The following is a 16,722-nucleotide window of genomic DNA, read 5'->3' as shown; positions in this document are numbered from 1 at the left end:
AGTGAGTGTCCCAAGAAGAGAAACCATCAGAAGATGGCCCTTTCTAACCTAGCCTCGGACTCCACTCAACTTCACTTATGTTGCATTCTCTTTGTCAAGGCTGTCACAAGGGCCTACCCAGGTGGAAGGAAAAGGGACAGAGACTTCATCGCCTCATCAGAGGAGTGTTAAATAATTTGTGGACCTATTTTAAAACCACCAGAGTAACTCAGGAGGAAAAGTCAGGTATTCTGGGAAAAGGAAAGCAAGGTGTGTTTTTTTCCCCACGTTGGGTCCCATTTTGAGGTACATATCCAGGTAGAGATTCCCTGAAGGCAGTTGTACTAGAATGAGGCAGGAGATAGAAGTGGAAATTGAATCTGTAAGAGCAGACAGGATCACGCCGGGAAAGTGCAGCCTAAGAAGAGGTTGGAGTGCAGACTCCCTGGGAAATACCAACATCATTGCGGAGGGGAACATCCAGAGGTGGGAAGATGGAGAGCTTTCTTAGCCTGACTGGGTTCCTCCAGACAGTCATCTGGTTTTACCCCTAGGATGTTGCAGTCTGAGAATTCTTTCTCTGGGTCCCAGCATACTCTTGGCAGAAGAGTTATCTTTCAAGCCAGACTGGACCCTCGGTGGCCCTTTTGGGCGTCTCCTCCCACATCTCCTCCCAGGCTGCTGATTGTCAGAGAGCCCTGCCCTCTCTGCAGGCCATGCAGGGAGCCCTGGGTTCTGATTGCTTCTGTCCTGTTCATGTCCAGTGTGGGACAAGGAATTAGATCCTGCACCCTCCTCCCAGGCAGGTGTTTTCTGAAGAAAACGGAATACCTGAATAAGTTGTTAGGACAGTTCCTTCTTTCAACCACCTCAAAATGTCCTGAATTTAAGCCACTTCCTTGTAATTTGCCTTTAGTTCCAGATCTTTTCAGAGATCGGCACTGATACTAGAACTGGCCTGGTTCCTCTTTTGTAAATAGCCACAAGGAAAGAGAAAGTGACCTGCAAGTCTGGAAGAGCCAGCTTCCAAATCAGTTGTGTGACTTCAGAGCAGAGCCCTTCACCCCAGGCACCCCTCCAGAAATGCCAATGTAAACTCATGCCTGGACGTTTAGATACAGTATACATCAGCTGGTTCCTGACAGAGCTGGGGTCTGATGGATTTGGTTTGAGCACACACAAGAAATAAAACAGGGCTTGCAGTCGGGACGTAGCTTTACCTGACCGCCTCTTCTCTGTAGGAAACAGATGACTTATTGAACTGATTCATACTCCCTCTCACGCAAGCTCTAAATGAACCACCCTCATCATCTTGCCAAACAGTTCCCCAAATCACAGACCTGAGATTCTCATTCTTCTGCCTTCTCTCCCTCCCATTCCTAAGGAAGCTCCTTTTCCATCCTGCAACCCCATGTGGCTTCAGTTCCCTGCCCATGAATAGCTTCCTCACTACTTTATCGCTGGTTCTAATCCATCTCACCTCAGCTGGATTTATGTTTGGTGTAGGCGCACCTTTAGCAAGCATGTTCAATGGCTATTCATTCTCTCTACTAACAGCAAATCTTTGTATGTTATTTTGTAGTTTAACAAAGGCTTTGTCTTATTTAGTCCTCACGGTGACAGAACTTATAGGAAGAGACCTGAGGGTCAGAGAAGTATAAATTTTCCTCTTTCATGTTATGCTCCAATTTATATTTCTAGTCTTAATTCTCTAAACTAACCCTCAAGCACCAGCCAAACCTGTGACTAAACACCCTACTGTCACCTCATTATGAAAGGAACAGCACTTTGGAGTCAGGCAGACCTGGTTCTTGAGGCTGGTCATGTGACCTTGGGCAAGTTTCCTAATCTTACTTTATTACCTGTTTCATATGTAAAGTACAGGTTTGTTAGATTAGACGATTAAATAAAGTAATATATTATAAAATTGCTTAGGACGGAGTCACTTGATGAATGTTAGTTTCTTCTTCCCCCAAACCCCTTTGTGTTGGTTTTTCCCCCTATTCTCCTTCCTCCTCACTAGTCCCCAACTGTTGAATTCCTATTCTTACAGGCAAGGGACATCTAAATTTCTGCCTTTCTAAATGTAACAGAATGGGAATTTCAAGGTAGCCTCGAGTTCCTACAACTTTGGGGTGTCCTTTCCTGTATACTAGCAACTTCTTTCATCTCATATCTTTGTGTATGTTTTCAGTGGCAGGAGCAAGCAGCCTCTCTTTGGTCTCAGCACATACCGTGTTTCCCTGAAAATAAGACCGGGTCTTATATTAAGATGTGCTCCAAAAGACACATTACGGCTTATGTTCAGGGGATGTCCTCCTGAAAAATCACGCTAGTGCTTCTTTTCCTATTAGGTCTTATTTTCGGGAAAACATGGTAGTGTTTCCTGGGTGCTGTGCAAACGAGTTCAACAGATAACACTTGTAGGATTTACTCAAAACCACACGGGGCTTCATGAGACCATTGTACTCATTTCCTGATCGCTGTGAGACTGGCTTTCGTTTGAACATGGCGGCCTTCCCTCTTTTGATTTATCCTGTTCTTCTACCATCTTCAGTGTGAAAACCAGAATGAAAGATGACGGCTCAAAAGGAAATTAACTTTGCAGAGGCATTTGGTGTAACGGCACATAGTTTAATAATTGTTTTTTAAGCTTTTAATATTTAAAAATTGAGTGATTTCACCCAAAGACCCAGATTTTTAGTTTATCTTTAAAAAAATTCAGACAATGAGGCCACCTTTGACCCTTATGTCCACATGATAGTGCTTGGCTGGAACAGCAAGGACCAGTACAGACCCCGCAGGCCGGGTTCTCTCACTTCCACTCTGAGCCCTAGCCTTGGATGTTTGCAATCTTTGATGTAAACTGTGAAAATCATTATAATGTATTTAAAATTCATATTTAGGATCAGAGTAGTTCCTCCTTTTGATTTTAGGATAGGTGACCGAGGAGTTGTTATACCCAGTGGTGAAAAGGTTTTTCTTCTGTTCTGTATGTCTTTCAAATGTCTTTGTGCGCTCCGTCTGCAGACTTCTGTCATTTGTTTAGAATCCGTGGTGATGGAGGCCCTAAACGCTGTTCCAATGCCCACCACCTGTCAATGCAGTGTCTGTGGCTTCTTGCAGACGGAGGAGCCATCAGTCCCATTCCGCCCCTCAGGGAAGAGTAAAAACTGTCAGGTGACTGTGCTTCCACAGTCACCTTTCCACACTGGTAATTCTGCTCCCCTCCCCGAAGGGAAAAGCAGAAGTGACTGGGAAGGTCCACCCTCCCTGAAGGGAGAAGGAGGACGAGGAAGAGAATTTTCGTCCTTTATACTTTATCACATTGATCTTTACCCCAAGTCTCTGAGTTAGGTAACATTCCTTCTTGACTGGTGACAAAGGTACCGTAGGTGATTGTTGACCGTCTGTCCCAGAGCTAGGACAGAGGAGCACAGTTAAGGCCCAACTGTATCCAACTTGGTCATGTTCTCCCTAATCTGTCTGCTTAGGATTCAGCCCCTTTCCACCATATTTCTAAGACTGGTGTGTGTATAAGTGTTTATTCATTTGAAGACGGTTCACTGCTGAGCTGAAATAAAACTTGAGCTTCTACTTTAAATAGAAGTTTCAAAAGTCAGTTTGGGGAGTATAATCAATAATGTTGTAAAGATTTTGTAGGGTGTCAGATGGACACTTGTCTTATTAGGGAGACCACTTCAGGGACGATGTAGATGCCTGATCACTGCACTGTACACCTGAAGCTGAAGCTGAATAATAATGCATGTCAACTATAATTTTACATATATACATATATATATAGTCACAAAAAGCGGAGTACAGCATTAGAAAAAGAGAGTGGAAATGTAACGGCTGTATGCGATGTCAGAGGGGCAATAGATTGGGGGAGGGGAGTTATCACTGTGTGAGGAGTATAAATGATAAATATCTAACTATTACATTGTTTTATACACTTGAAACTAAAAAAATAAAATAAAACAAAAAATAGAAGTTCGTTTTGAACCCTCCATGGGGAATGTGTCTTTAGGCCTCCAAATTTTCCATCATTAATCAGTCAATATTTTGAATGGTCTTCATGAAAAGAGGAACAAATAAGAATAATAAATAAATACATTGTAAAATAAGAACTTAGATGCATTTTCTCATTTGCATCTCACAACATTTCTGAGGTACCTTCATCGAAGTTTTTAGATGAAGCCACCGAAAAGCAAAGGCATTAAGTGGCAGCTAAGTTATGTGGTAGAATCCAGATTCCTGGCTCCTCTTTCCAGGATATGCTCTTGCTTGGTGTTTACTGACACTAGGGTGTACGTTAATTTTGAAAGCTGTGTTCTCTCCACTTTTGCTGCTGCTATTTTCATCCATTGTTATTCAGTCGTACCTAACACTTATTGAGCCTTCCTGTGGGCCAGGGGTGGGGCTGAATCCTTTGCATTCATTATTCTCCTTGATACTGAATCACATAGCTACTTGGCATAGCTACTGTTAGGATCCCTCTTTGATAAGGATACTGCACCTTAACTGGGTTAAGGAGCTTACACAGGGTCACACCTCTAGTAACTGTTAGAACTGACTCAACTCCAGATCTGGGTGACACGTGGAATTTCGGATTTGACTTCTATCTTCACCTAGACTGTCAACTGCATGAGAACCAGGACAATGAGTATATCCTCCATAGAGCTTAGCAAAAATGCAGCAATGATGCAAGTCATTCATTAACAACAGCTGATTTTTTCAGTTTGATTTTTCTTTTCCTGCAGGGATTTTCAGGTCATACTATTCTCAGAATAATCTGGGTTTTTTGTAGGTTGTTTTGATTGGTTTTTATATCCTGTAATTGAAAATTAAGCTCTCAAACATCTGCTTGATCATCTTCTTTTGAGTTTTTAATAAACATGTCTGGCTTCACTTGGATTTTCAAATTGTTATTTTCAGATGGCGAGGCTTTCAGATCTGATAAGCTCATACACATTCTACTAAGTGGAAGCTTGAACAAAATGCCTCATCTTTGGCAATCGTTGTGCTGTTAGTATAATAATTAAAAGAAAAAAGAAAAGTTTCCTTATATTTTTGTCTTCTCTCCCACCCAGGAAAAAGTCATCAAATTGTCAACCTATCAAATGGAAATTACTCACATTAAATATTATCATTATTATTATTATTATTAATCTGCGTTACTCTTTTTCTGTTTTATAAATCAGTTTAGTATATTTGAGAGTATGTATGTGCTTCCTAAGTTGAGATACAATTCACATAACATAAAATTCACTATGTTAAGGTGTATAATTTCGTGGTTTTTAGTATATTCACTGTGTTGTGTAACCATCTCCACTATATAATTTCAGAACATTTCCACTCATGCCCCGAAAAGAAACCTATTAGTACTCAGTCCTCCATCTTATGGTAGCCACGAATCTACTTTCTGTCTCTATGGTTTGCCTATTCTGGACACTTCATAAGAGTGGAATCATGTAATAGATGGCATTTTGCATATGGCTTCTTTCACTAAGCATAAAGTTTTCATGGTTTATCCATGCTGTAGCATGTATCAGCGCTTCTTTCTTTTTTGTAGCTGGATAATGTTCCATCGTATGGATAGACCATATTTTGTTCATCCGATAATAAGTTAATAGACATTTATTGTTTTTCACTCCCTGGCTCTTATGATCGGTGTTGCTGTGAACATTCTTGCACAAATTTTTGTGTCACGATATACCTGAGAGAGTCCCTTGAGAATGTAAGAAGGAATGGGAAGGGATTAGAAAGTACAAATTGGTAGTCAGAATAGTCCTGAGAATGTGCATTACAGTATGGGGAATATAATCAATAATGTTGTAGAGATCATGTAGGGTACCAGATGGGCGGGCACTGGACTTATTGGGGCATCACTTCATAGATTGTGTAGATGCCTGACCACTGTGCTGTGCAACTGAAGCTGAAGTAGAATAATGTTGAATGTCAACTATAAATATGTGTGTGTGTGTGTGTGTGTGTGTGTTACATATATAGTCACGGGATGTAAAGTACAGCATAGGGAATAGAGCCAATGGTGTTGTAACAGCTATGTACGATATCAGAGGGGTAACAGACTAGGGAGAGTGATCACTCTGAGAGGGATGTAAATGTCTAATCATTATGTTGTTTTGAAACTAATATAATAAAAAAATAAAATGCAATAAAAATTTTAAAAAGGAGTGGGTTTACTAGGTCATATGGCAACTCCATGTTTAAGTTTTTGAGGAACTGCCAAATAGTTTTCCACAAGAGATGCACCATTTTACACACATACAGGGTACGAGGGTTCCAATTTCTCCACATCTTTGCCAACACATGTTATTTTGTTTGTTTATATCTGTCTGAACAATCTTCCCCTTTCTCTTCCTGGCCTCCATGGATTTGGCCTGGTGTGATGTTGACGACAGCTAGTACAGGCTGCAACATCCTCTCGTTACTGGATGAGGAAAAACAATTGGCATTTCCCTCAAGAAATCCTGAAATAGTTATCTACTTGTGTTTTGAATTAGATTATTGAATCACAATGAAAAATTTTAAAAGACACCAAGATATTTTTAATGCCTTTTCTTCTGATACCATTAAGATCCTGAGACCTTTATTTCAGGGATATCAAGTAGTATAGAGATTAACAAACATTACATTCTCTACATTTCATGGGTCCTGTATGTGTCATCATTTTAACCCTGAATTATTTTTTCATTTATAGGATGAAAGGAAATATTTCTCTACCAAAATAAATGTAGATGACTAAAGGAATAATTTTCTAAATTTGATTACACTGAAAATAATTTACTTGAACTTTCCCCTTCAACTCCTGATTCTATTGCTTTTGAGCTCTCTGACCATAACTCACCTGTGAGAGCCACAACTGAATTGAGGATTTCATGAGAAAAATTTATGAAGCATATATAGCATATACTAATAGCTATTTATTTAGTACCTACTTATTATGTGAGCTAGGTACTTTTTATTCTTCATGTATGGTCTCATTTTTATGCTTCATATACAGTCTCATTTTTAAATCTCCCAATGACTCTATGAGATTGATATTTTAGTATGCCCATTGTTACAGATGAGGAAACTGAGGCATAGGCAGCAGGATAACTATTTTGCCCAGCTAATAAAATGGTGAAGCAAGGATTTGAACACAGTCTGACTACAGAGCCTGCCTCCTGAAGAACTGGTGGTGAATTAGTTTCTTCCCTCAAAATGTCTCATGTGATTTAATACACCTATTCCATCATGTAGACTTAAGGCCCCTTGATTATGTATTAATATTAGTTTTATCTATATTGCCTCATGGGCCAATGTGTTGCAAGAATTAGGTGGTCTGTAAATGAGCATTGCCTAATTGATTCCATGAGATTACTTGGGAATACTTGAAAAAGCAGTGATTGTTTTAATATAGCAAGTCCTTAGTAAAGCAAGATCTTTCCTATATATTTTTGGGTTCTCAACTTTAATATATACTGACTCCCTTTACGATCTTAAAATGGACATACTGGAAACAGTAAGGACTAGGTAATCGATGATGCTGTAACATCCAGTAATACGGTAATTGAGCTAACATGGATGGGTTTCCCTGCCATCCCAAGTACTTAGAAATAGAACACCCCCCTGTGAATTAATACATTGCCAGACCCAAACTCAAAAGAAATAAAAATCCCCACGTACAAGAAATAAAAAGGAAACTCAAAGCCAGAGTATAAACCAAAGCTGATGCTAAGTTCTAGACCAAATTATAGGTCTTAATAATGGGAGACAGGGGTTTTAATATCCACATGGGGAGACAAGATATAATTTTGGCCCATATGAGTGAAGGAGCTAGAATCAGACCTCTGCATAAAGGCTAGAACCTCAAATTTTGGCCCAATCCTTGGAAAGAAGACCAGAAAAGTTCTATCCAGTCAGTGACTTGGGAAAACCTTGAGAGAGCTTTCCACCTGCCCATAGCTAAGAGTAAGAGGGAAAGAGGACAACTATGAGAAAATTACAACCCAGACTTATCCATACCTGGGTGTTTGGTGTAAACTTACACCACCACATAATGTTGAGACTTTGTAAACTGAAAAACTTAATATAAAAACAGTTCTGGATGCCTTGAAACTCCTAAATCCCCAAGAAAAACAAGTATCCTATAGGGACAGTTTCACAACTCACAGAAAAAAAAGCCATTTCTCCCCAAAAGACAAGATAACAGTTAAAAACAACAACAAGCACACAAGGAAATGACACAGGCAAAAAAATACATGTTCCAAAAACTGAAGACGATATAACAATCTGAAAGAAAATATGCTAAATATGCTTTAAATGATTAAAGAAAAACAGATGGAATAAAAAATAGAAAAATGATAGAGGGAAAAGGCTACTAGAACTTCCAGAAATGAAAGTTCAAGACAGTGGAATTTAAAACTCAAGGGATGAATTCAACGTCAAATAAATACAACCAACGTAAGGATTGATAAATTGGAAGGCAGGTCTGAGAAAATCATCAAAATGCATCACAGAGATATAAAAATAAGGAATATAAAAGGACCCCAAATCTCCATATATTTAGGTACTGAAATGCATATTTTTAAAGAATTTACAGTTCAAAGTAGAAATTATAAGACAATTTAGAACTAAACAGTGAAAATACTAATAATTTATAGGACACAAACACAGAACTCAGAAGGCAATGTGTTCTCTTAAGTAAATATATTGAAAAAACCAAGCTAATGTGCTAGGCAATCAATTCAAAATTAGAAAAAGGGCAAATCTTAAAAATACAAAAAAAAAGGAAAAATCATTAGATAAAGGCAGAATTTAATTATATAGAAAACAAAAACAAAATCAAGAGTATGGTATAGAATACTGAACAGCATTTAGAATGGATCTACCTGAATTAATATGAATTAATCCAAAGACATAATGAAAAACACCTCAAAAAGTAAAAGTCAGAAAGTACACCCAGACTGATAACCATGTAAATCAAAATTCAAACACAGACATTGCACATTTTAATTGTAGAGACGTATGCAGAAACCTACATATACGTTTATATGCATATATATACAGAGGGTGCCAAAAAATGTATATACATTTTAAGAAAGGAAAAAATTGTACTAAAATTGTAATCAATATATACCGATAACAAAAGGTGAGTGCAAGTCATGTATATACATCTTTTTGGTACCCCCCAGTATATTATATATATACTAGGCACATACATATATATTTACATGTATATATACATACATACATACATACATACATTTTATTTTAAAGAATTGACTCACACCACTGTAGAGGCTGGCAAGTCCGAAATCCATAGGTCACACTGGCAGCCTGGAAACTGAGGCAGGAGTTGCTGCTACAGTCTTGAAGTAGAATTCCTTCTCCAGGAAACCTCAGTTTTTGCTCTTAAGGCCTCCAATTGAATGGATGAGGCTCACCTAGATTATCAAGGCTAATCTTTACGTAAAGTCAACTAATCGTAGATGTTAACCACATCTACAAAACACCTTCACAGCAACATCTAAATTGGTGTTTTATTGAATAACTGGTATGATAGCCTGGCCAAGTTGACACATGAGACTAACATCACAGCCTCATTATTGTAGGATTCCATTTAGACGAAATGTCCAGAACAGGCAAATCCATAGAGACAGAAAGCAGATGAGTGGTTGCCGGAAGCGGAGGAGAGGAAGAAAAGGGGAGGGACTGATAACAGTGCGTTTCTTTTGAGGTGATGGAAATGTTCTGGAATTACATAGTGGTGATGGTTGTACAACATTGTGAATATACTAAAAACCACTGATTGTACACTTTAAAAATGGTAAGTTTTATGTTATGTAAATTTTATCACAATGAATAATTGCCCCAAAAAATCCTATAACTATGTAGCCATGAAAAATAACAAGAGATAATATACAAGAAAAAATTCATTGGAAGTGCTTAGCACAATCTGACACCGTATATACTCAGTAATTGTGAACCATTTTATTATGATTAACTGCAATAGTATATGGAAAAATGAAACAATTTCACTTTGTGTATATTTGAGTTGGTAAGGTTGTGGGTGAATTTTTGCAATTATTATTTCCAGTAGGGCTGTGATAATACTGCTTGTGCAGTAAATATGTTTTTAAGGGTTTAAAAATAAAAGCTGTGCTGACTCAGAGGCATGTGTTTTTGAGCCAAACTTCATGTAAGAGCTTGCATTAGTGGAGTTACTCAGCTCTAAAGAAAAAGATGAAAAAAGGGGGTAGGTGTATTTCAGTGGAAGGACAGGACAGAGAAACCATCCTCCCACCTATTCAGAATATGCACATAGTCATTTATTAATAACAATTCATTCTATATGATTTCTGGTTATCAACCTTAGATTAGCTCCAGAGGGCAAAAAGGAATATTATTAATTTGTTTAATATAGTGCCTAGCATGATGGCATGGCTAGATAACTATTTCAGTGATAATTAAAAATATATTTTCCTCTGCTAATAATTCTTATTTAATCAAGCCAAAGTCAATCTGTGCATCAGAAGACTATTCTGGGGCTTTGATTAAAAACCTCATTAGATTTTAATCTCTTTTCTGCAACTATGCTAAAGCAGGAACAATGCTGGTTTTTATAAATCTAAATCATATGCAGTTCAGCAACTATCCCCAGATTAAATTTTTATAACTATAAAAAACACACGTACTAAGAACAAAGGCTGGGTAGGGTGTGGAAAATGGAGGATAAAGGAGTGGATAGATTTGTGTAATTAATTACATGTGCCCTTTTCCTTTACTTTGATTTTCAGAATTATTTCTTGAACAAGAATTCTTTATAAACTTAATGGGGGGGAAATCACCCCATTACCTTCAAGATAGGGCTGTTGGACTGGCAATTGTTTGAGACAGCATGGACATGAAGAGGTGACATCTCTCTCCTCTTTAAGTTTAAATTTTTGTACATGAACTTGAAGAGGAAATCTCTAGCTGAGTTCATTGATTTCCTCCCTAGTTTCTCCTTTTCCTGTTTTACCAATATAGTTAACATTTAGCATAGAAACTGGAGAATGCCTGGCTAGCTCTCTAGGAGCTAATGAGCTGGCCATATGATCCTATTTTAAAGATGAGGGCACCAGGGCTCAGAGATGATCACAGCATCGTGGGCATTAGGAGGGACCTTTGAGGGTCTAATCGAATCCAACCCTTTTGCCCCTACCTCTAATCCCACCCTTTGACAATGGGAGAAGTTAAAGTTATGGCCCAAGTACACACTCTACTGTAAGTGGTGGAACCAGAACTTGAGCCTGCTTTCCTGTCACTGTCTTCTTCCCAAACTGCCTCATACCTGTTTGAGATCCTCTTGCCTGTGGGGGGAAGGCAGCCCAGGAATGAGTTCCTGGTCATTTCTGGGGCTAGAGTCCTTTGGACTTCCTGATGGCCCTACTGTGAAGGTCTTCTTACAGCTACTTTTCAGGGAGGTTCTTTATCTTCTTCCCTAGTTTTGGGAATCGCCTCAACAGGTGGGTCTGACCTGTGTACCCCCAGGTGGGCACTTACTCCCAGCAGCCTGTAGCTTTGGAGATCTCTCCGTCCTCTTTAATCCAGTCCAAGGTTCTGTCTCTAGAAAAGGGTAAAGGAGGATTGTGTCCTGTGAAATCCTCACCTTATATTGGAATCTGGAAAATCTTCTAGTGATTTTTCTTATCCTGCATCTAATTTTTCCAAACTCGTTTGGGGTCAAGATACAGTACACCCATTTTCAAGGTGTAACTCCTGGCTGAGGTCATTCACCAGCCATTTGTACTTAAGTGTCTCAGGATGACATCTCTGACCCAGGTGAACCCCACAACTGCTTTTCCAGGTCTTGGTTTCTATTTATATTCTTCTTTCTAGTAACAAAAGAAATACTACAATATAATTTGTGATACTCCAAGAACAAGCTTGAGAGAGGCTTTCATTACTAAATACAGTAACCTATTTATAATGCTTGTCACCTTTAATTGCTTTCAAATGACTCCTTGTGATGACGCTTGTATCTGGCTAAAGGCTGAAAAAGAGCAAGTACGTTTCTTTCTCACCGCCCTGCATTCATTTGGAATGGAGATGCTTAGAAGCGCAGTTAATTGTGAGTAATATAAACCCTAAGACCAGAGCACTTAGGGTGCTTTTGCTACTCAATAGAGTGCTTTTGTGGCTGGTTTTTTAGTGCAGAAGCATCTCCTTTATTTTTACATACAGAGCTTTTTTTGACATACAAACCCAAAATTTACTTGAAGCAACCTAAATAGTATGCGAGAGAATGTCTGTTGGGTTATTTTTTTAAAAACATTGAGCATTACAGAGTACCCTTACGGCACCATATGAGTATGTTCCATATAGAACACCTGAATGTAGGCAATTCCGTAAGTAGGAAGTAAGCACGATATACTTTTTAAGTTAACTTCAAATATTTTGAATCCTTGGTGTTCGTAACCATTCAGGAGTCTGTTAACACTAGGTTTTGAAATATTAAACAAATAGAATTGATAGTAGAGGGGTTTTTTTCACTGTCATGGTACAATTTGAAAAACATTTATGTGTATGTTTGTTCCAAATATAATTTAAAATGGCTGATCAGAAATACAGTAATGTATGCACAAAACAAAGAGATCAAGGCAAAAGGAAAATATATAGGAAAATAAAATTAAGCTAAGAATAAGTTACTACACAGATGTATCCTATGAGATTCATCTATTTGGTCTACGAGTGGACACAGGAAGTATACCTAAATTTAAATAAAAATTCCAGTATTGAGTGTAATTCACACTTCTTTTCCTTGTCCTAGACTTCTTTACTGTGCCCAAACAACTCTAAATTTTCACATTTGTGATTTAGCATATCCAGCGATGCCCTCCTTGAATATTCCCGCCTTATAGTCCTTTGACTTCTAATTAACATGTCATCCTCAGAAGTTGATGAAGGAAAAAAGATGTGGGAGTAATCCCAGCTCATTTTATTTCTTGGTTAAAAAATGGAGGGGTGTGAAGGGGGTAAATGGAGAGTGGGATGGCATAGGACAGTTAGATATTACTAGAACCGTTTGGAAGAGGATAAAGAATAAATATTTAAAATTTGTGATTTGTAGTTATCACAACAGGTTGATTTCATAAAGATCTCTTATTAAGGCAAGGCTTCAGAGAATGTGTAACATTTCTTGATATTGACTATTTCCCTACTCACATAATTACACGCCTAAATGTCTAAGGTCTTCAGGATCAGAAACTTGGTAAAAAGCCTCTTGATCAAACAAACTTGAACACATCATTATTTACAAAGAACTGAAAAGAATGCAGAGCATTAGAGAACATAATTGTTCCACAATGTGGTAAATGTATCAAACCAGCAGAATCTCATGTTCTATTAAAATTACAAAAGTTGTGTAAACAGAGTATTTATGATAAAAATATGAGAAAAATTAAAACTTACGTGTAAACTATAAAGTACGTAAGATATCTAAGCTAGACAAAGAATAAGGGTGGTATGTAAAAACAGAATAGTTATATTGGATTGACCAGAGAATGAATTTTTTTTCTTTCTCACAGTATTTTGTGATGTTCTGTCATCGTAAATATTGAAGGAGAAGAAATGAAAACAAATTTTTCACATGAAGAATATTTTTTACAGATTTACCAAATTGCACTTTCTCCTCATTAAAATGTGATTTGTTTTTGAAGTCTAAAATTTACAGACTCGGATGGGAGATTATCTAAACTGGTTTTTTTTGCCATTAAAATTTGTGCTTTGGGGGGAATTTTTCCATAGAAATTTATTACAGGAGAACTCAACAGTGTTCTTTTCTTCTTTCCAATCCTGTTTCTTAGGGATTGCCATAGGAGTCCTGGTTCGAGATTACACCAAGCTCTCTAATCTGGAGAAGTTCTACTTTGCCTTTCCTGGAGAAATCCTAATGAGGATGCTGAAACTCATCATTTTGCCATTAATTGTATCGAGCATGATTACAGGTACCTTGAGAAAACTGATGTTCTCTATGATTTTGTAAGGAGCTACCACTTAAATTGTTCTTTTCTTTTTTCTTTTTTTTTTTTTATTAAATTTATTGGGGTGACAATTGTTAGTAAATTTACATAGATTTCAGGTGTACAATTCTGTATTACATCGTCTATAAATCCCATTGTGTGTTCACCACCCAGAGTCAGTTCTCCTTCCATCACCATATATTTGATCCCCTTAAATTGTTCTTTTCTAATTATGGAAAAATCAGAATGTATTTGGTGTATCCAGCACACACACACACACACTCCTTACTTGGAAAGTGTGTATTTGCTTGAGTGGAAATATTTCATAATTTACAAAGTGGCATTTCTCTGCCTACAGAGTATACTGTCCACCACAGCTCAAGTCTTCATTTTGACCAGAATATGATGTCCTGTGAGGAAGATGCCATTTTCAAACATATTATAAATAAAACTCTTTCCAGGACACAGAATTAAAAAAAAAAAAAAAAAGCCACTCTGGTCACTGAAATGTCAGGCAGTATTCTCGGGGAAAATGTGGTTATCAATTTTGATCACATTTTCAGTAGTTCACTCATCTGTTTCCCAGCTGCAGCTGTCCTGCCTCCTGCCCTCTCAGCAGCTGCCTTTGGGTCCTGTCCCGTTCTCTTCACCCACTTCACTCCTCCACAGAACTCAGAACTGGTTATAAACCTGCCCTGGAAATTTGCCCATGGGACCAGCAGCCACATCCTGTGGGAAAGGTTTAATTATAGGTTTGCACCATATTTTAAATGCCTAGTATTTTTAAATCTGAACCTGTGACACAGTTGATTTTGGAAATACTTTTTCCCTTATTGATCATTATATTGCAGGTTCCCTTTAAAGGGCAAGCTCCCTTACACAGATGGAGATTAATTTGGGTTACAAAATTATCATTTGTCTGGGTATGGTAAGCTTCTCTGTGCATTTCTTAGTTTCTTGTACTTACCTTAATTCTGGCAATAGGCAACATTGTGGCGTGACAGTCACTAGTGTTGTCAGCTTGAAAATCAGGGTTTTATATAGCCATGCAATTAAGATTATTGACATATGAAAAGGTCGGACAATTAAGCTCGCTAACTTGCCACCATGCACTTACATGAACTTAATGGTCCGATCTTCATATCCTCTTCTAGAACATTTTTCTCTCCACTGCTGCTAAAGAGACCTGGGACTCATCTATGTAGAATAGTGGACATTGGCTGGGGAAGGGAGAGGGATGTCAGGATCTGCTGCATTCAGCAGTGGCGTCGCTTGAAGGGCTGTCGATTTAGCCATTGAACTTTTCAAATGCCAAACCAGTCTGACTAGAATCCCTTTCTTAACTGGTCTTGGTGTTCTGGGCTTATTACAAACTTACAGAGAGCATTTAATTACTTTTATTTATGAATTTAATTACGTTTTGAAGTGCCTGGCTTCTTTTACACCCTGCAGCCTGAGGGCTAAATCAGTAGGCTAGTTGTTTGTACCATAGAATGTTTGTTTCTTTAGCTTGACGTTATTGTAACATTTAAAATTTGGAAGATTTTATGTAAACGTATAGATTTCTGGCTTTCTCTGAAAACAATAAAGATCAAGAAATACTGAACCCATTTACCCGCACACCAACAGTAGTCTGGAGCCGAGAGACAGCTACTCTGTTTAGTTAGGGCCAGTGCATTTGAGGGCACCGCTGTCCCCCCAAATGCCTATTGCCTAACACCTCATCCACTTCATTGATTTACCTTACCTACCTGCCACTCCAGGCATTAGGGCTACAAACCCATAGAATTTTCTCCATATCAAAGATTTTTAATCTTTTCTTAGGCTCCTTTAAGAACATAATGGAAGCTTTGGACTCTCTCCCGAGAAAAATGTTCACAGGTGCACAGAGTATATACTGTACTTTGCATGCAGTTGCACAGGTTCATAAACCACCTGGTGACCGATGCTATTTAAATCTTGTGTCTGTGGAGAAAGGTATGGAAGGTTGGTCCAAATTAGGCAGCAAATTCAAAATTCGTGCAGTAAGCCAGGTTTTAGGAGAAAAGGTAATGCATGCCTCAGTATACTAGTTGTATGATATTCGACGTTTGGAAATCTGTACAGCTCTTGGCAGTCTACAACTGGTGAGATTTTTGCAGTCTGGCTGTTTTGGGTGCTGCTTCAGCCTTGCACTTAATCTAGGAAAATAATTTGCAACCCTCAGCATTCCACTTGCGTGACCCAGCTGTTTTTTGAAGCTGTAGCACAGGTCTGGACATTGCTACATTTTTCCTTCACCAAACCCCTCCTATTAATAGTTACAGAGCAGAACAACTACCCATGCTTTTGACATGGAATAAAAAAATTGGTCAAAGTTTTAAGGGACATGAACAAAGCAGGATGGGGACAGTGATTCCATATTCATGTTTTAAATTGTCAGATTAAAAGGAAAAAGTAATAACTAGTTTTGGCAAGGCTATGGGGAAATGGGCTCAGTCATATATTGTTAGTTACTGTATAAATTGGAACAAACTTTCTGGGGGGCAGTTTGGAAAATGTTCGGATCTTTCTGTTTAGTAATATTGCTTAGAATTTGTCATAAAGAAGTAATCAGAGATATGTTCAAAGACTTAGATACAAGGATGTTCATGATAGGATTTTTTTTATAATGGTGATAAATTATGAGCCATCTAAATGTGTATTTTATGCATAAATTAGGATTCCATGCAACTATTAAAAACCGTGTTTT

The 16,722-nt window shown here is 38.0% G+C and overlaps 1 protein-coding gene across 1 annotated transcript in view; it reads left to right on the top strand.

Annotated features, from left to right (window-relative positions):
• The window catches only part of SLC1A1 (solute carrier family 1 member 1), a 74,057-nt gene that overhangs the window by 21,573 nt on the left and 35,762 nt on the right, over positions 1 to 16,722 (top strand). The window contains exon 2 of the mRNA XM_081066028.1: positions 13,836 to 13,976. Coding sequence (XP_080922154.1) covers positions 13,836 to 13,976 — 141 coding nt within the window. The remainder of the gene's footprint in view (positions 1 to 13,835; positions 13,977 to 16,722) is intronic.

Source organism: Rhinolophus hipposideros (assembly GCF_964194185.1).
Source record: "Rhinolophus hipposideros genome assembly, chromosome: 11".
Taxonomy (NCBI): Eukaryota; Metazoa; Chordata; class Mammalia; order Chiroptera; family Rhinolophidae; genus Rhinolophus; species Rhinolophus hipposideros.
The sequence above is the reverse complement of the archived record's forward strand: the minus strand, read 5'-3'. Positions and strand labels throughout refer to the sequence as shown.